This window comes from Scleropages formosus, chromosome 14, assembly GCF_900964775.1.
Source record: "Scleropages formosus chromosome 14, fSclFor1.1, whole genome shotgun sequence".
NCBI classification, from domain to species: domain Eukaryota; kingdom Metazoa; phylum Chordata; class Actinopteri; order Osteoglossiformes; family Osteoglossidae; genus Scleropages; species Scleropages formosus.
In genome coordinates, this window is record NC_041819.1 from 1,390,518 (window position 1) to 1,415,633 (window position 25,116).

The 25,116-nt window shown below is 45.0% G+C and overlaps 1 protein-coding gene across 2 annotated transcripts in view; it reads right to left on the minus strand.

Moving 5' to 3' along the window:
* Positions 1-1,602: 1,602 nt before the first annotated feature.
* LOC108918230 (neuropilin-2-like) overlaps positions 1,603-25,116 on the minus strand; it is a 53,748-nt gene continuing 30,234 nt past the window's right edge. The window contains exons 8-17 of one of the 2 annotated variants that reach the window (XM_018725347.2): positions 23,375-23,519; positions 22,516-22,865; positions 22,272-22,416; positions 16,244-16,324; positions 15,354-15,503; positions 13,096-13,361; positions 12,507-12,603; positions 11,486-11,518; positions 4,559-4,621; positions 1,603-3,555 (exon numbers count right to left, since the gene is read on the minus strand). In XM_018725347.2, coding sequence (XP_018580863.1) covers positions 3,251-3,555; positions 4,559-4,621; positions 11,486-11,518; positions 12,507-12,603; positions 13,096-13,361; positions 15,354-15,503; positions 16,244-16,324; positions 22,272-22,416; positions 22,516-22,865; positions 23,375-23,519 — 1,635 coding nt within the window. In that variant the 3' untranslated portion in view covers positions 1,603-3,250. The other variant, XM_018725356.2, reaches the window with a different exon arrangement.

Genomic DNA, 25,116 nt, shown 5'->3' on the forward strand with positions numbered 1-25,116 from the left:
TCATGCTTTTGCACTGCGGGGTGAAACCCACAAGAGAACGGAAAGAACATACAAATGCCACACTGAGCCGAATTTGAACCCAGATCTTTAATGAAAGCCAAGGATCCATGTGCCCCAGTGCTACAGGCTGTGCTGCAAGGTAATACTGTGGCGTGTATCAATATCCGGATATGACTATATGCACAGCAAACTCTTTTTTTAAAAAAATCGACTCGCTCCGACCAGGTACCCCAATGTATAAATCATGCAGTTAAAAAGGAGGAAAACTAGTGAGATTAGGCTTGATTACTTTGTTTGATGTTGTCCTTGGTGTGACTTACCCAACGCAGTATTTTCAGACTGATCTCCTGGGTGATGGCTCTGCTCTGTTCTGTTGTGTTTGAGGACTTTTTTTTTTTTTTACCCTCAACCAGGCTTGGTGCTCTTTTTCTCTTCAGCAACATCAGACGACCCTCACACTCTCATTTAGACACGCGGGGGTACGGCACCACCCCCCACACATCCCCAGCCTTTACACTGGCACACTGATTGCACAACACGTTTCAACTGGAACGCATTTTATGGGCAGCATATGAGCTTTAACGCAAAACATGAGCAGGCTAATGAGAATGGATGCACTGTCCTCCATAAATGGTGAAACACAGGCAAACAAACACAAGTAATGGTTTACACGAATTCCTCCATCAGTGGGCTGTCTCGTTGCGCAGCACAGTAAATATGCACATGCATCATCAAACGACAAACAGTCCTTTTCCTCCTCAAAGCTGAACGCCTTTGCGATGATAAAACTTTCCGACACAGAGCCCATTTTTCTCATATGTTTCTTCAGTACCCCGAGAGGCTATGCAGCACATTCCTCCGCAAATTTCCATACATCCGTGACACAATATTATGATCTAAGAGTAAACATACCATTAAGCCATTTGTGGAAAAGCTTACAGAACAAAATATAATTCATTTCATTTTCCAACACATTAATCAATATGCCGGTCTCATGTCTATAATGGATACTTAAGAGTCCAGTAGTAGATACTTAAAATGGAAGCGCTGCTATCTTTATCTCAAGTGGAAAATGGGAGAGAGACATGAAAGGTAGTTGGAAATGAGAGATAAAAATAAACAGGTGAACAAGAGCAACCATTAGAGCAGAGCTGAGTGACACTGGACAGGAGGAAGGGGTGGCGCTGGTGTAAAGGACATGGGGAACTGGTGCTCATGGGAAGGGATGATTGTGAACATGGAGTGGCAAGGAAACTCTGTGTGTGTGTGTGTATGTGTGTGTGTGTGTGTGTGTGTGTAGTCAGAGCTAAGCAGGTCCAAACCCTTCTCTGCCTCAAACCATAAACCTGATCTCCACCACTGCACAAGCCATCAGACTCACAATCACTTCCAGTAGGTGAACTTAAAACCGAGGAAGAGTCCTGCTCTTGTACCCTTGAAGGTGGTACAGCAATGAAACCTATCCAATGAAATAAGTGGCTGTATACAGTAAGTGGGAACTTTTGAACGGAAGTATGGATTAAACAAAAACAACATGCAGCCGCCACCAAAAACCAATCATATTTCATATGTTATCAATCCTTTATTAAATAATAACAATAATTATAATAATAAAAAATGACATTTCTGTACAAAGTCTACAAACAGCAATTGAGTATCTGACCAGTGCCGGGAATTTCTATCCTTCATTCTTGCCTTCTTCCTTGCGATTTGTCCCGCTTGTCTTGCCCCCCTGTCCCAGACAGAAGAGGTAATACTGTCTCAGCTCAGTGGGAGCTCCTTCAAATGAGCTCCAAGGCACTTGGAAATGTCCACCGAGTCCAGGGAGGGGCTGTGTGCTGCAGTAACCCCATCTCCAGCCCTCTTCAGTGCCCTCCTGCTCCCCCTGACCCCAAAGTGCACCACAGCAAGCCCTCACTCTGGCAGATCAGACCATTCCTGTTCTGCCATGACTGGATTGGGCTGGGCTGAGCTGCCACCCACGCTCTGTGCACTTCCACCAGCAAGGATAAGAGTTTGAGCTTCCAGTTGAAAGTTTGGCGGGGGTGGGGTGTTGATGAAAGATCTGCAGCTCTCTTCGCAATGCGACGGATCAAGGCCAGAGGCCAGACCAGGACTGGCGCTGACCCAGACACCGTCCATCTCCTTCGCTAAAGAAACAAACAAACCAACGTGAAGCAAAGGAAGCGCAGGCCTCATCCGTCAAGGCCTCAGTGGTTTATCCTCCAGCAACTGGCGCTTCTCGATGGCTCTCCTCCAAAGATGGTTTGCTTAAGGCTCAAAAGTGTGTCCAAGAAAGTGGCTTTGATTTTCAGCTCCCATTGTCTTTGGGGCTCTCTTTGCGTTCCACACGAGTGCAGGCCTGAGCTCCCCTGGTAAGCGCTGAGAGACACCTCCCTGTGCCCCTCTTGTCTCTGACACCCAAACGGCCCCGTGACCGACACGTCTCCAGCTGTTAGCAATCCATAGGTTGCACCTTGGTAATCCTCACCCACTCACACGGGTGTAAATTGCGTTCCGTCAAAAAGTAAAACACCAAAAAGACGGCGGTCCTCATCCTACGCCTAACATATGTAACCTAACACTTTGTCTCTAATTTTAGGCAGACACTTTTTTCTCTCCTGTTCTATTCTCTTTAACAAATGGGCAACAATGGAAAACAAAAAAGAAACATCACATATTGTAATAAGACTGAACGTAATAAAGCGAACGACAGTGGCGGTTGTCACAAAACAATTATTTCTAAAAATAGCTTGGATGACAAAGAACAACAGAAAGCGGTACGTTATCGAGACACAGATCTAAAGCTGAACAGTCTGAAACACTACAGTGTCCCAGGGCACTGCCTCCGCACAGCAGGGGTGATGCTGTCCACAGTCACCCCCCACCTGTCAACCATGTCTAAATTCAGTCACCTTTTTAAAAAGTAGATCTTTAAAAATCTATATTATATATATATTTCTTTTTGGATAGGCATTAAAGTTGATATGTTTTATATATTTTTTCAGCATCCGTAGAAGCATTCTTGGTTCACACATCTGGGTCTGTTTCAGCAGCAGGGGAGTCCATGTGGTCGGAGTGGTGAGCTCCTCCTTTCATCGAACTGGTGCCCTCACACAAGTGATGGAGTGTTACACAGAGACAGCAGAGGAGGAGATAGAATGTCGCATTTTGGGTGAGAGTGCCTAACTGGGGGCGTGTCCTGGGCCAGTCCCATCCCTTTTCCTAGAGCCCTGCCTCCTGTCCCCCCTTAGGCCTCAGAACAGCAGCGCTGCTGGTTGATCTTGACTTTGTGTTTGATGCCGTCGTACAACTCGAAGTTGTAGTTCTCCAGTGTGGTGGAGCTGCGAGAGGACAGGCCACTGTAGGAGCACGAGCAGTAGAGAAGTAGGCCAGCGCACACGGCACCCAGCAGCACGCCCAGAGAGCTCATCACGATGATCGTCACCAGGATGGGGTCCAGCGTGTACAGCCATGCGTTGTCTTTCTCAGACACGCGTGTCACTGGCGGCTCTAAAGTAGGGCCTTGTGTACTCCACTCCTGAAAGCGGGAATCTACAAAACAAAACAAGCGAGAACCATGAAGACCTGGGCTTGAGGTGGACATCTAGTACTGAGCCTGACAGGATCATGTTGCATCATGGGATTATTGTTCTCTCAACTCATTTTACCGGCTGTGTGGTAAAAACATAATATCATCAGCTTTTTTAGCTTCATGATTATGCTGCCCAGGTGTCAACATGTTTCCAAATTGACCGAATAAATGCAGAAACATGTGTCTCTGCCTCTCGTGCCAACATCAGTCTGGTGGGGCAAGCAAAGCAATCTGCCTCGTTGAAGAACACCTTAACGCACTGCTCCTTGTTGTCAGGCCAAAACTAATAAAAATGTCCCTGGCATCTGTTTATTGTTAATTTTGCTTTGGCAGTCCTAATATATGTACCATCTTGCGATTGGTGGCCAGAAGAGGCATTTCATTATTTTCTTCAAGAAAGAGCATGCGGGGAGAAAGTAATGAAAGATGAGGCGATGAACAGATTCTGTCCCGTTCTGTAATTAGTTTTCTCTCACTTTCTTCCCTGGGACAAAGACTTTCCAGCGAAAAGGCAGTGGACTCATAAGTGTGTGAATCTCAGAATTATTGGCTGAAAGGAACTAATAAACCGGAACAGAATGGAGTTCTCTCACAGAGTGAAGGCGTATCTGAGTAGATGTGTTAGATTTGAATAGGTGGAGATGTGAGCAGATGCATCAGAGCTCATCACTGAAGCCTCTGAACAGGTTGTGTGAGAGAATGAGCTCAGGTGTGAGGTGCCATCAATGCAACTGAGATAAGCAGGTAGCAGCATGTGGAACTGAGATGAAGGTGGTGGACTTGTGATTGAATGGTTACTGGTTCGATTTCCAGGGCACGGCCTGAAGGTGTATGCCTGAGCGACGCACTTGGCCTGAATTCCTTCAGGAAAATCTGATGCTGTATAAACGGTGGTAACGTGAAAGTGAAGATTGCAGTTTAAAGCTCCAGTAAAGGAAGTTTTTGGGCAGGCGGAAATCTTACCTATATCTATTTGCTCTCTGCTGTTGAAGGGTCGTTCCTCACCTAAGTACACAGATCTCTGACCTATGACAGAAAAACAAAAAAGATTAATATTTGCAATTAAAACTGTGTAAATTAGAGTAACTCAATATGAAGCACTGCAGCAATTAGGGCAAGTTAATGAAATATTTTATTTGTCACTTCAAACAACTAGTGGTGCAAGTTCTTTCATGGTTTTTTCCATACGCTCCAAAAAAGCTGTGTTTGTTACATCCATGTTGCGTAAACAGCATGATATATAACAAATACTTTTTTTTAAAGTCTCGCCTGCAAAACCAAATTGCTCCAATGTACAGAAGAAACATTGAGGGAACATCTGACTTGTAGGTTTACAATGAGTCAGTATATCATTCTGAGACCCTGCGCACGACTGGAAGATCTAAATGGAAATACCCACTCTGTACTCCTGTGTAAAAATAAAGGGGACCGAATCTCTTAAAATGAGTAAAACTGTTCTACACTTGAAATACGGATGTTCAATCGTAGACCAGAACTTCAAATAAACCAAAAAAAGAAAAAAATACAGCATTGACACCAGAATTACTACAAAAGGAATTGTGCAGACACATAAGAAAATGACACAGCAGCAATGAATTTGACAGCATAAACTCAAGCTTTTTAGAAAAATAGCATTTATTACATTCCGCACAATATATTTCCAAGAACATAGATTCCCACAGGCTAAAATACCTTTTGTTTGTTTTCAATTCTCTTATAAACAGGCGAGTTGAGGTACACAGCATGAACATCGCTCAAGGTACTGGACAGTCACAGTCGAAGTCGTACATTCACAATGAAAGACTAAAAGTGCACACAGCAAGAAAATCAACCTGTTCAGACTCCTCCAGCGACACCAGCTCTGACAAAGTGACTCCACAGTAATCTGCTCAATTTGAGGCCTACTGGACTATATGATTAAGTGGACTGTTTTTATTTGTATTCTCCGAGTGAAATTTATAAGAAAGTGCACTAGTCAAAATGGCTAAAAAACTAAGAAAAAAAATTGCCAAATTAGCACTCATTTTGCAATAAGATTCTTACAAAAGGGAATTAAACTTCTTTCCACTGCAATATGAACAGCTGGAGGTTTAGCCATGAGCACAAATCCTGAGGTCGATTTGTGACTTGCACTTTTGGGCTGCTGTTGCTGCTGTCATGACGAAAAAAATAAAATAGTTTCTTTCGCTTTATTTTGCATAAGAGTGAGGATGCGACGCAACAGTTGGCTGAATGTGGGTGGGTGAATTGAGGGAGCTTGGCACGGCCAGCTCATTCACTTTGTGGAGCTCAGGACCCTCTGAGTGCTTTTTCTCATTAATATTTCCTCCAGGGATAGCAAGGGGATTGGGCCAGAACTGAAGAAAGAAGCTTACTGTGTGGTTTAATAAATGTTATCTGGTCCATTAACTAATTAAAAAATATTAAAGATCCCCAAAAACTAATCTGTGGAAAGTGACGGAATGCCCACGCCTGATTTGAAAGCCCGTTACAAGAACATAAACTTTTCCCTTCTAAATGCCTCGCTCTTTTAAAAATCCTGTATCGCTGCAGCTATGGAATAATTATGATACCTGATCCCTGCTTTTTGGCTGACTAACCCAACGTTTAAAATAGAGCAGCGCTGTGGGTGACAGGTGAGGTTGATACAAACCCTACGCATACACCCCCAGTAAGGGCTTGTGGGAGAGACAGATGAACAAACAGGTGTACCATACACATCTGTCAGACAAAATATGTGATGTTAAATACACAGTACCATGCAACCCACTACTTACAACATTAAAGACAGGGGAAGAGCTGTACTTGTATCTTACAGAGCTATCAAAAACTGCCCTGCAGGACAGATGCATCAGCAAAAAGCAATTACAACTCATGTCTGACAGATTTAATATGCACAGTAATCAACAAATCCTTAATTACCTGCTGATAAATTTGTGCCTATTAACTGCCGAGGGATATACGATTTAACATAAAATAATTCAATGTTCAAAACATTTACACTGCAGCCTCTACGCTGAATACAACAGGTTAACAGTAATAGGAATATTGCCATGTGGCTGAATTCTTTATGAAGTCATGAGTAGCAGGAGCAGTAATGCATTTATGTGCAGTGTGTGTGATTTCACAACATTTGAGAGATGAGAACACGGTTAGCCTTTGCATGCCTCTAGCAAGTGCTTCTGTGTGCTTTTTGTTTTCAGGGGCAGCATATCAGAGACATACTCAAAGAAGAACAAAACTCAATATGGCATTCTTCTTTCTCTCTCTACACTTGGGATATTACAGATTAATTCAAAGTAATGGCCAGATGGAGGACATTAGAAGATGTTGGATTTATCTGTTCTTTTCCATAGTTCCTGTGTCCTGAGCAGCCCAAAATTTTGAAAGCCCTTTGAGAGAGCATACCGCCTTTCAGCTGGAAAAGCCCAAACACGAGCTGGAACGCATGATGGAACCTGCCACTGCACTCCTGTAAAAAACATTTATGGATCCATTTTCCTTCCAAACACATTGTACTGGTTCTGGGCTCAAAGAAGATTAATGAAAACAACCTTCACTGGAATTTCAAGATGAAGTTATGAAGGTGAAATTGTGAAATTAATCATTTTAGGTGTGCATATGTAAGCAGACAGTTTGCTGTTGTACTAAAGGATTAGGGGCTGAGACAGTTACGCTTCCCAGACCTCTCTGATTTCACCGCTGGACTAGTTTGCACTCTCAAACATCGACACTCTCAAAAACATCCTTATGGTAAAAGCTAGAATATTTATCACAGCTTTGAAGCGTTCTCTTGCCACATTTAAAGAGTACTAAAAAGCAATCTAAAAAAGCACATTTCAAAAAGTAAAATGAAAAATTAACTCCTATAATACACGCCTCTCAGGATTTCAACATTCAAAACGGTTTAGAAACCATTGAAAGAGTCCAGACATGAGAGGATATCAACAGTAGTGAGAACAGCAAAACAAGCTCCACAAAGCTAAAATAAGAAACCTCCAAATCCTCCTTAGTGGACAAACGGTGGTACCAACAGGGTAGCAAACAGTACTTGGATCACTGTGGGACATACTGGGACATATGCTCATGACTCCCTCTACTTGGCTATGAGTCCATACGATACACATGACATATGGGGAAAAAGTGCAGAAAAACAACTAAATGTCAATCTGTAATTACTGAAAAATTAATACTAGATGACAACGTGCTTTGCATAGTCAGTACTGTTCTGCAAACTTATCCAATTGGAGGTATTGTATGCTGGGTTTAGAAACCTAATTCACAACCGGGCCCACCTGCCGGTGTCTTGCTGTGACTGAGTCCAGCAGTTATGAGCTCAGATGAAAAAGGTCTAGCTGCAAACTGATGTACTGGAGACTAAGACATGGAATCACTGACCACCTGGCTCTTACCTCATGACAGCAATACTGAACTCAGGAGGTGTTGAGCTTCCTGTTGACTCTGTGCTACTTCACATGAACAGTTTTAAGACAAAACAGCCAAACTTAAATCAGCGTCATCACAGTAGCCAAAGCGGTATAAACAATGAGACACCAGCTGAACAAGATGGCAGCTCAACTGGTGTTCCTGAACCCTTGCTGTGCACACCCAGTAAGCAAACATAACTGCAAAAACATTACAAACAGCAAAGATAATACACGTACTGCAGAATCTCTTAGAAGAGGAGCAGTTAGAGAAGGAACCTCTGAAACCACCCCCCCCCCCCCACCCCACCAGGATTAAGGCCAAAGAAACATGAGTCACATGTTGGGTTTCAGAGAGAACGAGGCTGATTAAGGCAGGTTCAGAATCCTTTTGCATATCAAGAAACAAGCACCTCAAAAACCAACTCAAGGCTAATAACATCATTGACAAGTGTACAGACTATCTTGCTTGTCTTGTCCTTATGTATTCTTGAAATTTGTTTAACAAGAAGAATCAGTTTGTATTGGTCACATGTGGATGAAAAGACCATATGGACTGGAACTGCAATGCTGAGCATGTTTGAGGTCTCAGTCTATCCTATTTTACATTCAGGAAGAGGGGGCACCACAGAATGGCCATCGTTGTTGGAAGTACACATTCACTCTGTACAAACAGCCCCCACATATTGAGATCCAAAGGGAACTGAAAGCAATAAAAGCAAAAGGACCAGGGAGAGGGGGGCACAGGCAGAATTAATGCACTCGCCTTTCAGAACGCAATGTCTCTCATACACATACAATACCTACTGTGAGACTAGGTTTCCATTCCTTAACACTGTGACAGTGGCTGCCCTGCACCTGGAAACAAGTTATCACAGGAAGTGCCTGTTGTTGATGCCCGTAAGAAAATGGTATGGATTTGAATGATGTCTGAGACACCAGATACAGCTGCTCATGAGCTTAATTCAGCCAAAGAACCGACAGAATCTCAGCTTGAAGTCTAAGTAACATGGGGTGCAAGTATGGGGGCTGGATACCCAGAGAAAAACAGGGGTCTGTGTTCCATCCTCCCAGAAAGCGAATTAGATCTGGCACTCTCAGTGTTCTGAACACTTCATCGTAAACAAGATTACCAAAGCAAACACAAGGGCAACAAACTTCCACCAGAGTGTTAGCTCTCTTCATCCAGCATCACAAGCTGGCCTGGTTTTCTCCTTTCCATCGCATCCTTCTTAGTGTTTTTAGAGTCCAGATGCAACATTCGTTTGACGAAGGGAAGCTAGTAAATCATTTTGTATTCTCTCCCCCAATAGAATAGTTAGCAAACACGTGAAGACGGTGCTTGGGCAGTGAGCCCGCCCTGCTGTTAAGGCCCCCAGATACTAGCAGTTGCGCTCCTCCTTTACTAGCCTAATGGTGAGTGTGGGCTCCACTGCGGGGTTGGCCCCGGTGCTGGTAGGGAACTGGGAGGTCTGGTAAGCCACCGCGTGCTGACTCTTCTTGGCTGCGACGCGGTAACGGTGGCAGCACACCGCCATGACCAGCGCAGCTGAGGTCAGGAGCAGCAGGGCGCCGCCGCCGGCCATTACGTAATACCAGTAGGTGGGGATGGGCTGCACTGACACCGTGTCTACAGTGGGGTCACTCCTGCCAGGAAGGGCGCCCTCTGGTGGAGAGACACAGAAGAATTGGCTTGGGTATGGAGGCATGCATGGTCAGATTTATGTATTTATTTTGCACATGATGTTTTGCATCCAAAAAATAAAAAAGAAAAAAAAAAAGACACTTCGGGTACATAAACACGCAGATGTACATGCATGCTGGCTTTGCCTGATGCTTTTCTCTTTAGTTTACTGCAAGCCAAAATCTTTCCTTGAACTTTATGTGTATATATGTATGATTTACTTTATGTACTGCAGTTTATGGTGGAATACAGGTTTTCACACCAAGATTAGATGTTGTAAGAGCACAAAACTTTTTATCTCTTTATTTACTATTCTGACAGTGAATGCAGGGCCTTTCAAACAAACCTGCTCTCCTAAAATTCAGGTTCAAACTGTTTAACTTGGTGTGAAACTCTGCCAGTTTATATACAAATGGAATTCCTCCCAAAATAAAAATGGAAAGGTAGTCCTTGTTTGGTTTGCTGCAGACACGATATGCTGTAGAAAAAAAAAACTGCGGCACAGCAAAGCATGACTGTTGTCCAGGTTAGCCAGCATCCTTCTCCATTTTTGACTGCACAAGCACGGTCAGGGGAAGTCATGCCCTAAGACCTGGCAGCGTGAAGGGAAGACCACAGCACTTCCTCTTCAAGATGGTCATTCATAGATGTCCTGAGGGCTTGATTTTCTGACCCAACTCTTTCATAGCAGGGTAACTGCCTCTGCCAGCCTCCCATGATCCAAGCCAATTTCTCTCCATGGAAACAGTTGCAGCAGAACACCACACAGTCCTGGCCCATCCATCTCACCACCACAGATTATGGCAAAGAATGCAGACCACCAAAATGGATATTAGCAAAGATGCGTCTCTAACACATGACCTGTTGATTTAGACCAGTCGTCTCTTCCTCTCAATCCTCTGCCGTACACCCTGTGGGCTGCCATCTTCCCCAACTGAAACTCTTCAAAAACCACGTGATGTATGAGCTAAAGTGGGGGAAGGAAGCCTGGACTCTGACCAATTTTACAATTCATTCAAGTAGAGTAAGCACCCCCCGGTGGGTTGAAGCAGCGTCGAATTCAGCTGGCAGGAGTGATGACACACAAGGAGTAAGTAATTACTGGATGCAGGAGCTTGCATACCTGCCTCTCTGCACATTAATTAGATGCAGCGGAGTAGAGAATGTGGCAGTGCTGCTCAGTCACTCAGACTGATCGCATTTCCCAGGGGGATGCTGGGGGTGGTGCGGTTCGTCAAGGCCGAGAAAGTGTTCCTGCCATGCAGCTGGCACCTCTCATATAGAGACACTCGCAATTCCTTGTCTCACCAGTTCAGGAAGAACACAAACTAAATACCTAAAACACTCTAAACGCTGCAGTTTCCCCACTCACTGCTTATACTTATTTTAGTGCCATTGCATCAGTGCTTCAGAAACAACAACAACAGTGAGAACCACAACAGCACATGGAAGCCTGGGATGATGCTGGATATGATCACGTTGAGTATGCATGCAGGTAGTTTAAAGGATGCGCAAATGCCCATTTTGTGGCTAGCTAGTTATCATCCAGGAAGCATGAGTCGATCTCCCTGTGTGTTCTCACACCCTCAGGCCTGGTGTGCTCAGGTGCAGGACGGGACATGTGGGAGCATGGCGACAGCCGGCAAGCAGGCAGGCAGGTGGGCAGTGTGGCTCAGAGAGCACCACAAACCCTGTCCAGTGCTGCAAGGTGTGCTAAACAACAAGCAGGAAGCACTAACATTCACTCGGGAAGTGAATAGAACAAAGAGCAAGCATACTTACCAGGTACATCTGGGGGGAATGCTTCAAACGGTTCTGAAAAAGCACAGATAATATGATGTAAAAATGACCTCAAATTTGATCTGCTAGCTGGTTTTCTGACCCTTCTTCTAACACTTGATGGAGTAAATAAACTGCTGTCAGGGAAATTTCCCAACCCTTAACTGTATTATGCAAGTCTGGTGATGGGAGTCATGGCCCTGCCAGTTCGGATGGAAGGCGCCTGCATCAAGTGCAGCTGTTTATCTGTGATGAGTTTGGGTGCTTGATAGAATACTGAATGTTTATTTTGAAAGCCTGGAATGCAGAGACAATTAAACACAGAGGATAGAAAGGACCTTGGGAGGCCTTTAGCTGGAGTGCTGCATGCAGGGTAAACTGTATTAATTGATAAGACTGCGCCCAGCATGCTCTGGGGTGGGGTGGATGGGGAGATGGGTGAGAAGGCAGTGAACTGAACATAAATATGACACTGCTGGGCACAGATAGAGAAGTGTAGCCCCTGATGACTAGACTAGAAGAGCTGGCACAGTTTAGGAGCCTTTGCGCTTTTGGGGGGCTTCAGACGAAGGTCTTGTGGGAAGACGCACTGAAGAGCAGAACAGAGTGCTGCTCACCCAGAAGTAAACTATGATGCTGCCGCGACACTAACAAAAACGACTGACAATAAATCCTAGGACCAAAGCCCGCTCTGTCAAATCATCAGCATACTTTGTGCCATGGCTGCAATGCAGATTGTACAATAATTCTCTCTGACGGGTTTGGGAGGCTGTGTTTACAAATAAGAGAGGAGAAGGAAGGAGGGGGGGAACGTAATGAAACATAGATTAGAATCGCAGCCTGCAGGGCTTTTTCGGCCCACTTTCTATTTTTTGTGAAGGAGAAACATAAGGAGCTTTTATCTTCACTGCCTTTGCTTTCATTCGCCTTTTAAGGAAAAGTGTCACTCTGGCCCCCAGACTGAGGGGAGAGAACGTCTGCTTTGCGGGTGTGGTGCAGAGAAGCAGTGGGGGCACAGACTTACGGGAGCACTCCTCCAGCGGTGTGCTAGAGCTCATGTGAATATTGTCTATCCCAATGTGTCCCTGGTTGCCGTGGTCAAAGGACCCCTCCATGACAACCTAACCCAGGGGAGAGAGGAAGGTGAAGAGGGCAGAACATATCTTCTAAAGGAGACTTTCAAAGGGATGTCTGTTATTCCCAGATATCCGTTATTCCCATTTTAGCAATGCTATGATCTACTTATAGTGTCATCTCTGAGGAAACTTTGGGCAGCTCCCAGCATTTTTTAGGGGGCCAGCTATAGGATGGCACCTCCTTATGTACGAATAAAGCAATAAATACGCTGTTTCCCAACTGCATTAGGGACCCAGGTTCTTGGTGACCCACGTGAAGAATAATGACATGCCACACCTGAGCAAACACCAAGTCGCTGCCCTCCTCAAAGCTGTTCATGTGCTCCATTCAGTTTTCATCTCTTACAAGCCTGGCTTGTCCTACCAGTATTTCCTCCCTTTCCAAGGTTGAAAAAACAGACACTGACAGCTATGCCCCCTGTGGCCCCTCATGACACCATAAACCTGTCCCCTCCCAGCCCTACCCCTCTGTGGTACCTGATACTGCCGGGGTGAGCGGGGCAGGATGATGCGGCCCTGCCTCCAGGAAAGCCCCTGGTCTCCTCGCAGGGCCCAAAGCTGCGTCTCGTCCCGTTCAGCATCACGCAGTAGCACCCGCAAACTGACTGCCCCCTCGCCCCTCAGCTGGTAGGAGAAGAGCAGGCAGAGAGACCCCCGTTCTGGACCCACTTCTGGGCTCAGGAGTCGCGCCCGCTGCCCATCGGTTTTTGGACTCGCATCGATATAAAGATAGCTCCCAAATTCTGCATTGAGAGAGGGAGATACGGGAGCAGCGGGTCACATCTGAGAAACTATGTCTGAATCATCCCATGGCTGTGAGAGGATTCATCCTGGTGTTCACATCTTAACATCATTAAATCTGTCTTGAGATGTTTACAGAAAAAAGAACATGTGTTGTGTGCAAATTGATCCATTGTTGGTATTTAAACTCTGGATGTTTATCCTGTATTTAGGAATTTAAACCACAGTGTATTGGAATGCATTGTTTCCAAAGATAAGTGGTCCCTTTGGGAAGCGCTGGTATCACCACAGCACTGACGGAGCCATGTGCTTCTGTCGCTGTGTGTGTTCCTTGGTTAGTGTCTGCCAGTCTGTAGGGCATCCTTCAGCACTTTTGTGTATGTAAGAGAGAATTAGCATGTGTTAGTGTGTTTGCGTGCGCCACTCTGTCCGTGTGTCAGTATGAGCAGCAAGCCCAATGCCAGCCGTGGCTTAGTGACATAATTCAAAGGCTCTAATGCTCACAGGACAGTGACAGCCCTCCTCTGTCTCCTTGTCAGCAGGCATGTGAGCGCCATCGCAAAACCTGGAAGCGACAACACGCCACCCAGTTCTTTTTTCCGTGGTGACAAGCTTGCGGCAGGAAAAGTCCCACGCTCTTCCCAGAATGCAGTGGGCTGTGGTTATAGGGGCCCCGTGTGGCACCCCAAAGCTTGCAGCTTTTACACAAATGCCTTTTATAGTTCATAAAAGCATGCTTATAAACAGCAGCAGGAGATCCAAATGCCCCAGGTGATTCTCAGCGCTTCTATTTATACTGCTTCTATTGTTTGTTGCTTTCGTTAAGTGAGGGAATTGTAAATGATTAATTGATTTCGCAGTCACAATCAGCAAGTGAAAAGAGAAGCTTCTCTAAGACAGCTATAGACATTATTCTTTCTGACCTGAACAAATGGCATAAATAATCTAGCAGCATTATCCTTGAAATTCTTTTATTAAAAAACAACAGTTCCTCTTGCACAACTAGATAAGAAATACACCCCAATAAATCCAAATCAATAAATTTTTACAAGACTGATTACCAATTATGTCAGTCACCATAAAAATGCCTAAGTAACTCACAGTAACTCATCCACTAGAAACAGAAAATTCCCGATTCTCAGTTGTGCAAAAAAGGAAGTTACAAACAATTTCTTTCTGTAATCTTCAGACAGACAGATGCAGTTGGTCTGTAAAATAACTAAGGGCAGGATCACCACAAAAGGGGTACTGGTTTCTGGTACAGTTGTCACAACTGATGCTAATTACAACCAGGAACTACACAGCCAGCAGAGATAACAAGGCCTGAAGTACTTCACTTGATCTAGATTTGGTTTACCAGTACCCGAAAGAGCAATCGGTCCCTGTTTTGACCACCGCCCTTCTTGTCGTGTTAACCCCTGTTGCCTTGTCATGTTAACCACCAACTGTCACATCATAGAAACAGCTCATCTATGTACATGCTGAGCTCTCATCCTGAGCAGGTGTGTGCTGGATAGTTAGCAGGAAAAAGGGAGAAATGGATGTAGTAAGCAGGCTCAAACACACTCAGCACAACACACACAAGAATATATGAAAGAAACCCAAGAGAATTAAACACACTGCTCACATTATCATTATAACTGTTGTTTGTGTTGTCTTGGCTGTAACATGTTATAACAACAAATGGCTGGGTATATAAATACCCAGAATCCCATGGGGGAGAAAATTAATGTTTGAAAAAGCAAAGTAAGCACAACTAGGGATCATGAACCTTTTTATGTGGGAGGAGTTATTATATTGAAATGCTTGGTGTGTCCTGGTTGGTACGTGAGTAGGTTTTACACATACTGTATGTGCAAGGACAAAGGTGAATGTAAACCACAGAACCCATCTGACATATCTAGGGTCTGGGAAACAACAAGGAGGACCCAGTATGAGTAATGTCTTTCAGAATAAGCAGGACCTCTTGCCTGTGAAGAAAAGCATATGCTCACCATCAGAACCCACGGAGTGGTCTTTGCTGGGGCCAGGTAGACTGTTGCGCAGGGACCAGTTGAGATTGGAGTTGGGGTCATGTGTCCATCCACAGAGACCATGCTCAAAGTCACATATCCCTCCTGCTGAGGAGGGGGTGGTGGTCAGAGCTGAGGGGTGGAAAGGGTTAGCTCTTGATAAGTGTTTACATCTGACATTGTAATGCACTAAACAAACACTAACTGCTAAAAAAATTCAGGCCTGAGGGTGGGGGCTTTGGTGTCCTAACATGAGTTTTTCACCACTCGGCCGATGAAGTCCATATTGCTATTAAATACAACTTGCAAAACAGGCTGACTCCCAGCAGGTCTCCTGTAGTCTTGTCAAAGGCAACCTTGCAAAGCTGCCACATTGGGAGAGCCTGTGTGTGTGAGATTGTATGTGTGTGCATGCATTTTTGTATTAGTTGGGGGTTAATTTGCTACATCTCTGCATTGACCCCCAAGGATGCTGTTTTCTTTACAAAAGAGGGTTTATGATTATTGTGAACATGTGACCATGAGAGTGTGTGTCTGAGTGTGTGTGCATCCGGAGACCATTTGAATGCACAAGCACACTTCTGCTCAGAAACCAATGGCCCAGCTAGCTCCTGTGTGTTGCAGTGGGAGATTAGGGAAAGAAACATTTCCTAACCCCATCTACAGGAAGCTCCAAGCTACTCCCAGACGGGGATCAGAGTTGGCCATTGACCTCCATCCAGATGGAGGGATGGAGAAGTATGTGAATGGCATGATTTCGCATAGGAGGGAAAATGATCGTTTGGTTATAATTTATAACAGTAATACACATTTGCCTCTCTGTTTACTGATGGTTTGAGTATGGAGTGCTTTGAGATTTGGGTGTGACTCACCTGAAATCACCCTCTGGATGGTGCTGCTCTCTGCCAGGTGAGGCATGGTGGGAGTGGTCCCTTCAGCAAGTGAGGTGGCTTCTGTGGACAGAAGGAGACACTAAATGTTAACAAGAGAAAAGACCTGAGACCTACAGGGTGCAAACACCATACTACTTAAAGATTTTTGGTGCTTGCTGAACTGAATGAAAAGTGAGGAATAATACAGCGGTCATGAAAACCACAACGTTCAGTGGCCTCCCTTACTTCCTGTAACCTTCCATTTGCAGGTAGAATCTTCTGTCAACCTCAGGCCAGCATTGGGTTTTCCCTTCCTCACTGGTTTTTCTGGCCTGCCTGCCATCTTGGGCAGAGGAAATGTCCCCATGTTTCCTTCAATACTCTTTCGCTTCACGTGTTTTGTTTAACAATGGAGCGGTCGTGAGGAGTACTGCAAATCATTCTATTAAGAGCAGACTATGCATTCTGTCTTTGAACAGGGAAGCGCCACAGGAATTAAATCAGGTCCACCGAGAGACGTCGTGTAATCAGCTATCAACATGTGCATTTGCACACAGAGCAAAACCTTTGTCAACACTGGCCTTGTCCTGAACAGTGATCACCTACTCCACATTTAATATGTTAAAATACTAAAATACACAATGTTATCTAATGATTTTGGGGCCTTGGCCTAATTGGTTTTTTGTATATTCGTGACATTTGTGGAACTGCTTGACAAAATCCATGTCCACTTCAGACTAACACGAGAGGATAAAGTTTGCCATTTAAATACATAAAGGTTTATTAAGAGCCATAAATCCAAATGAGAGAGAGAGACTCTCAGGTGTATAATGTTATGAACATGAGACCATATTTATGGTAGGCATGAAAACACGCCTTGCTCAGCTCAACCCACAGGCCCAATTAAGTTTGTATTGCAGCTCAACTAGAACCACAAGTCACTGGCCACCTGGTCTGGCTCTCTGCCCTCTGTTTCCCATCCTCTCACTCCCTTTCCTGCTCCTGTTTTCCTGCTCCTGTTCAGTCTGGTCTTTTACGTTTTTCGTTTGCTGTATCTCAGTGGAAGCGGAAAGCTCTTCATTGGATATAACTCCATTAAGATTCTTTTCTCTGTGTATCTAAAGGTCAGTCCTTGACACAGTGTAAACACTGCAACCTTTTGATGGTGCTGGGCCTGTCGGTGCTGGAATGGTAACCAGCAGCGGTGTGTGTGTGTGGAGGTGGGGGGGCTGAGCAAAGAACACAACTCGATTCCTAACCAAAGGAGGATAGTGCTATGTAATCAAAAGAAAATGATCGAGTGCCTCGCTGCAAGTGGACAAGAGGACCTGGAAGAGTGGTGTGTTTTACTGTACCACAGACGACAGCATGTTTACACCACATGAGCCGCATTTACATGACACTGAAATACTGACTTCCTTTAGACCTGCAAACCCATGTCAGCTGACTACAAGGACCCCTGGAGCATCTCCTGGGGCAGAAGCTCGAACAGCCCCTGGATTTTCCCTGTTCTCCCTTAGCGCTCCCAGTGCAAAAGGCACTGATGGAGCACTTTCCAAGCTGTGCCAGATGAAAAAAACTTCTTCAATTATGTAGAAAGCCTTCCTCTAAATCTTGGCCTGGCAAAGGCGCTGTGTACCCAGGTGATGTCTGCCAACAGCTGCAGTGGGGGGTAGAGAGTGATGGAGACCAGGGCTGTTGAGAACATTAGTGCTGGCATCTCAGCCTTCTCCTTCTTAGGACTGCTCACCTGACCCCATACACAGACACACACACACACACACACACACACGCACACACACACATGCAAGCATGCACAAATCCAAATGCAGGCTTTCTCACAGATCCACATACTCTTTACTCTGGAGAGTGGAGTCTTCATTGACGGGATTAACACATCCTCAGCATCTCATTAAAGTGCAGAGCCCAATGCCCTTCAGGGGTGTAGAACAAAGGCACTTTTCAAAGCAAACCCTTAGCCCATTCCACCTTCCTTTTTTAATTAATGCGAAGAGGAGGCCTAATGATCAGCTACTATAGGCTGCACAGTCAGTCTTTCTGTTGTACTTCATCAGGAGATCATCCTGCTGGCAGAGTGACTTGAGAACAGATTTGTGTATCTCCACTAAGATGTGTTTACGCACAGCAGAGAACAGTGGGTAAACACATCTTAACAGAGCATTAAACTTTGTAAATGCAGGTTAAAGTATTATTACTTGGTCACACAATTTGAGACAGTGGCTGCATTCTACTGCCTCTGCTTGCAGAAAATAAAAATATTTTTCTGTTTTCTGCTATGGGAACGTTCATTTGAAAGATAAGTGATGGCACTAGATGACAGAACTGCCGGAAAAAAGCAATGCAAAATGGAGGTCTGGACTGACAGCAGAGCAGGAAAATATCTAGTCTGAGGGAAAAGGAGGACAGGAGGGTGGAGAAGCAAGGGTAAACCCAATGCATCGTGGGTTAAGCACAGGGCTCTGAACCTGGCGCTTGAGCTAATGTGGATGAGTAAGCAGAACCATGTGAGAGCAGGACTTTAAAGGGCTGGGCAATTGTCAGAGTGATGTGGGAGATCTGCCAGAATAAGCCAAATGCTGTGCTGTCACTCTTACTTTTACCTTTGCCCAGGCTGGAAATCCACCACTTGTTCGCAACAAATCCTTTTGCTTATGAATTCCTGCACAGCAGCACTTATCGGCCTCTGATCACTGTTGGACAGGGGTCCAATTCAGGTACTGAAGCCTCCTCCAAATCATGAGTACTAACAAGCAAACCTGATCCCAAGCCTGCTGCTCGCACAGCTCCAGTCTCCAAAACACTCAGAGGTATGCCAATTGTTTATCCTTCAGGTATTTAAAAAATTCTTCAGTGAGATCATGGTGGTCCAGCAATAAAGCTGGAGTAGCCTGTATGGGGCCTGCGAGTATTTGCTCTCAGTCCGCACTTTCTAGGTGCTCAAATCTGTCTGAGAAGCCTGTGGAAAGATGAGAATGCCACGCTGTTTGCTACCCCCACTGGCCCTGAGATCGCAATGTCATGGGACCCCAGTAGAGGTCACTGTCCTCCTCAGTTCACTTTGGCATTCAGCTCATTTGTGAATACCATACTTACTTGAATATAACTCGCCTTTGCTTATATTTTGCACCCCTAATTTTACCTTACGCAAAAAGAAATTAAAAAGTTTTGCATATACTTTGCACACGAAAAAAGTTTAAAACTGTAAAAAAATAGCTAATCAATGTTATGGCAGTAGGGGTGCGGTGGCGCAGTGGGTTGGACCGCAGTCCTGCTCTCCGGTGGGTCTGGGGTTCGAGTCCCGCTTGGGGTGCCTTGCGGCGGACTGGCGTCCCGTCCTGGGTGTGTCCCCTCCCCTTCCGGCCTTACGCCCTGTGTTACCGGGTAGGCTCCGGTTCCCCGTGACCCCGTAAGGGACAAGCGGTTCTGAAAATGTGTGTGTGTGTGTGTGTGTGTTACGGCAGTTTCATATATTTTGGAATTCGGTTAAAGAGAATCAGCATTTCAACAATCATCGGCTTGACTTTGTTGTTAAGTTGCATGATCTTTTGCTAATACTGCACCAGTCATATACGTACTGGCCTACCATTGTTGTCCGTTTCACGATCCGCTTTCAGATCACTTCTCATAAGTCATTCGTGAAGCATTGTTTATAACGTATCTCAAGTCTTGTAAATTACCGGCTATTTTTGCTTGAAATATGGACAAATTTTCAAGTTACAGTGTTGGTTTTAAACTCAAAGTTATTGATTTCGCAGAAAAACATGGTAATCAAGCAGCAGCAGGGCATGAGTTTACAGTGACTGAGTTTAAGGGGACATACTGGCATAAACAAAAACCTGCATTACAAAACACCAATAAGTCAAGAAAAGCATTCCGAGGACCTAAATGGGGAAAGTTTTCTGCATTGGCAGATGAGTTATTTGAATATGTGATAGGTTTGCGTAAAGATGGTTGCTGTGTTTTGCACAAAATGGTACATTTCAAAGCGTGCGAGTTAGCTACAAAACGAGGCATCAGTCGAACAGATCTGAAAGTGAGCCGAGGTTGGATCACGAGATTAACGAAGAGGAAAAGTCTTTCCGTTCGTCGAAGGACATCTGTTTGCCAAAGAATGCCAAAAGATTGAGGATAAAGTGATGGATTTTCATCGCTATGTGATTCAATTTAGGACGAGCAATAACTATATGTGTATGTGTTGCAAATAGCCAATGCTAATCAAACATAAACAGCAGATTGCGTAAATAACATTGATAATGAAAATTTAAATGCATTCATTTTTATAAATAATGTGAACAATTATAAATTATAATGAATACTGAAGATTTAATTATAAACATGAATTTAACCTGAAAAACTTTAGTTTCTGAAAATTCCCAGGTATGTCTCACACTCCGATTTTTTACTTTAATTTTGGGGAAAAAGTCTGAGCTGTATTCGAGGAAATACGGTAATAACAAACATGGGCTGACTGGAATATTTAAACACCTGACACTGGGTGTGTTGGTTCGTTCAACATTTAGTGTCATAATGTCTTTTATTGATTATTTCTAATCTGAGTAATGACTTTCTGAGTGCAGACTGGAGAACAAGGACTATATGAAGGGATTCAGGTTGACCACAAAGGTCTGTCTTTTCTCCTGGTCCTTTAAACCTACAAGTACAAAGGGCACTGCACATGGAGGCAGATAGCTGCTGGAGGTAGATGGTAGATTGGCAGTCTGGTTGCTGATGCAGCTTTCTGAATATTTCATTCCTTTCTGACTCCCCTTGGCCTGAAAATGCACAGACAGGAAGTGGGAGGTGAATGCTGCCTGCTACCTGACAGCTGCCACCACCTGGTCCCCATCCTCTTGCAGTCTGAACAGCCAATGGGACCACAACATGCCCTGTAGTCCTTGTTTGTGCCCTTCAGTAAGGACTGTGAATCAGTCCCCCAACACCAAAATGCATCCTATTTGTATGTGGGGGGACAAAACAGGTGTCATAGTAGGTCACGGATATCCTCACACTAAATCTTCATGTCCAAATCCTTTGGTGGAGTACTGAAATGAACATGAGAGAAATGCACACACCGTGTGTTTTTATTTGTGCATGCATGTATATATTTGTGTGCTTGCTCATTTGTGTGTATGGTTTTGTTTTGTGTATATACTACACACAAAGCAATGTCCAGTACATAAATTAAGATCAGGCCTTATGCCTCCCTGGCTTTCTGTGGGGGTGGGGTTGTAAAAGGACACTGGTGTATAGATGTGGTTAAAATTTAAAAAATGCCTCCTTGTGCTGGCCCTCCCCTCTCACACATCTGGTGTGCAGACCAGATCAGTGGCATATTGCTGCACTCAGTGACAACCCCACCCCATCAATCCCCACCAGTTGCTGCTGATTCTAAAAGACACTCCTTCCTCTCACTGTCCTTGAGTTCTTCTGCATCTCCCTCAGTTGTGCCATCTTTTCAACCATCCATCGGATCAATTCCCCACATGAGGAAAGGCCTTTATTTGGGGAACAGCGATCTGGCTCACCCTGTCTCCCTGCTGTTGAACGTGCTGTCCACAGTGATCAGCTTCTCTTTTCACATACCTAACAACTTCCTCTCCAAGAGAGTAGTAAAACTACATTATGTCAATTAGGGGAATGATTAGTTCAGTCATGGACTTTAAGTGCTCTCCTGGAATTAAACTTTGTACCTTCCCATTAAGTGGGGACTACACACCTCTAACCCAAACCTGTGGAACCCAGCACTAACAGTCCTATTTGGTAAGGCTTGTAGGGGGGATCTTTTCTATAGCCACAATTTTCACTGTTCTGCTTCAACTTCAGATTAGAAAGGCAATTGCTGGAGATGCTCTGCACGACAATGGGGACTGTGGCTGGGGGCAGTTTGTAGATTGTCACATGGCATGTTCCAGAGGTTGCACCACAGACATGTATGCGGGCACATGCACAAATTCTGGACACTTTAGACCTCCACTCCTGGTGGTGGGGGTGAGTGTAATCCTCTTACCCTGCAGATCACAGCCCAACACCTCCATCCTCATGCCAATGCCCACTGGTGACCAACGCTCGGGATAAATCCGGATAAACTGGGCTGGGGTCTCCTCGAACCTGCGCACCTCTGGTGTGTCATAGTGTGTGTTCCCCTCGAAGATCTGTATGGTAGAAAAAGTACAAGGGGAGGAAGTGGGTGGAACAGCAATAGAACAAAAGAGTACTGAAAGAGGCTACTCCACAGACTGCCAAGCTCTGACCTTAGGCTGGTTTGTCTTGCTGTCCATGACGAAGGTCCAGTCTTTGCCAGTCATGCTGTGGGCCACGCGGTACTTCCGGACAAAGGCTCTGTTCTCGCCACCGGTGCCACTGTCCCCACCACGTGCCCCCTGTGTAATCACTCCCCGCACCTTCTTGGGCACACCCAGGTCAACCTGCAGCCACTCGGCCCCTGCGATTGGCTGTGCAGACTGTGGGAACCACCCAGAGCGACTGCCCACCAGACGGGCTGCACTAGGGGACCAGTGGATGTCACGCACGGAGGAGGCTGAGATTTGGGAGTCAGGGAGCAGGCCAGACAGCATGCCCTGCATCTCTGAGCATGGCGCATCTGGCAGGGGGATGGGCAGAAGGAGGGCAACACAGTGAATGAATGAATGAGTGATTGAGTGAGCGTTAGTAAGACTGACATTTTAAGGTCGCACAGATCAATGTTTCATAGTGTTGTGTCACACCATAGCCTGAGGTGTAAATAATAAATACAACTTAACAATAAGAAATGGCAGGAAGAAGAGCAGCGCCTAGCCCTGGGGTCCACTAGCAGTGACCACTTATATACCATCCATCTACCTGCTGAAAATGCTGCTCTCATAAAGCATTTACTCATCTATGCCCAAGTAGACAAAAACAAAAAGGAATAGCTTCTTAAAGTGTTAGTGACTGACTGACATAGGCACTGAAAGCATCAGAACTCAATATCCTTTTTACATTGTATCCCTCAAACATACAAACAGAATTGTCAATCTCCATAATAAAGCTAAAAAAACTGCTGTTCTTTTTCAAATTGGTATTCAAGCATGAAGTATAAATTTACGGTAGAAAGCTCTGAAATGCACACACCTGTGATCTGACATCCATATAGCTCAAAGCGCAGGGCGATGCCATTCTTCCATGACTGTGGTCGGATCCGGACAAAGCGGGCCAGAATGGGCTGGGGGATTCGATTCAGGACAACCTCAGAGGGGTCTGTGTTGGCATGGAAAACCTGGACAAGACCACAGAGGAGTTGTGTTAGACAAGAGGATCAGTGGTGACAGCCTGTGCCTTCACCATCAAAATCTTCACAATTACCAAGTTAATATGTATCAACAGAAAGACAGAAAACCAGGATTCAGTCCAGGATAATTATGTCTCTCCCATGTGAAAACATACATAAACAGCCAGTGTCAAAATGAAAGCCACTGGGACTGGTTGCAGTCTAGACAGCAGAGAGCTCCACAAGAAGACCCTGCAGCATTTGACAATGGGAAACATGGGGGTGATGGAAATCTGTAAGACAAGCTCAGAGAACTCATGTCCTTGTGCGTGTGGATGCACGCACGCACACACACACGTTTCCTCTTTTGGTCTCAATGGATTGCACAGGGAGGAGGGAGTTGAAGTCTGGAGGAGGGTGTCCAAAGGTTCTGCTCTGTTGCACACATAAGGAAACGGGGTTGACAACAGATGGCTGTTGCAAAGCTCTTTGTGTGCCGGCATGTAGACCAGGCAAGGGGGGCATACCTAAGGACACACAGCAAGCTTGGAAAGGTGCTAGAGGAAAAATACACTGGAAGGAACAGATTCCAGCAAAACTGCCCCCATGACACATGGTGTGGCGTTACTCAACACTCTGTGAACAGTTCTATGGTCATCCCTCTCACATAAAACTGAAAAGTAAAAGATCACCTGTGAACAATCTACTTACAATCTATGCTGCCTTTATGCCCTAAGCACATTCACTGCTTACACGTACAGGGCATCCTGTCCATCACAGGAACCATTAATCAATATGTACTTCTGTAGCAGATATTCAAGAGGTGACCCAGCAGTAGGTGCTCTTCTGACTTAAGCCCAGATCTAAGCAAACATCAGTTTGCACACCACCCTCAACTGCTAAAAGTCAGTTTATAGCTGTTTAGGACCAAAATCCAGAAGTAACCAGACTTGTGCAAGATTCTGACCATTTTAACCAAACCATGCAAGACACCAGTGTGTTTGGTTCGCCTCCAGACCTACAGAAAGTATGTATCTGATGTGGACAGGCTGTCCTGAATCCAGCCCAGCTTGAACCCTCCAGTACTCATGGCAGGTGTGTTGGGGGATTGGGTTTACCAGGGATTTCATTCACAACCTCCACATTTGAGTGTTCAAACTCCACTCCTCTGGCTCTGCTCGCCTCCACAGATCCCACCTTAATACCAGCATGCCTAAAACCCCTGAAAGGACAGTTCTGTACTCATGGCTCCTGACATTTATATTACACACATGGCCTTTATAAAATCTGATAAGGTGAGGATTTTTTTATTGTTGGAATTAAGTTTATTCCTTGGTGCCTATGGTGGCCTGAAAACCTACACAAGAAAGTTGGCTGAGAGGATTTTGATTTGCGGTTTTACTCAAGCAGGCGGAAAACAGCAGAAGGGGGCACACAATATCTCAGGACTCTTTCTTCATGGGTGGTTTGGTAGATACCGAGCTCACTTGTTCATTGTCCACACTGAGGACATTGATCAGCTCAGAATCCAAGAAAATGTTAAGAGTTCAAAGAAACATGGTTCCTGCACTGACTTGCTCTTAGACTCCATGGTTATGCAAACAGC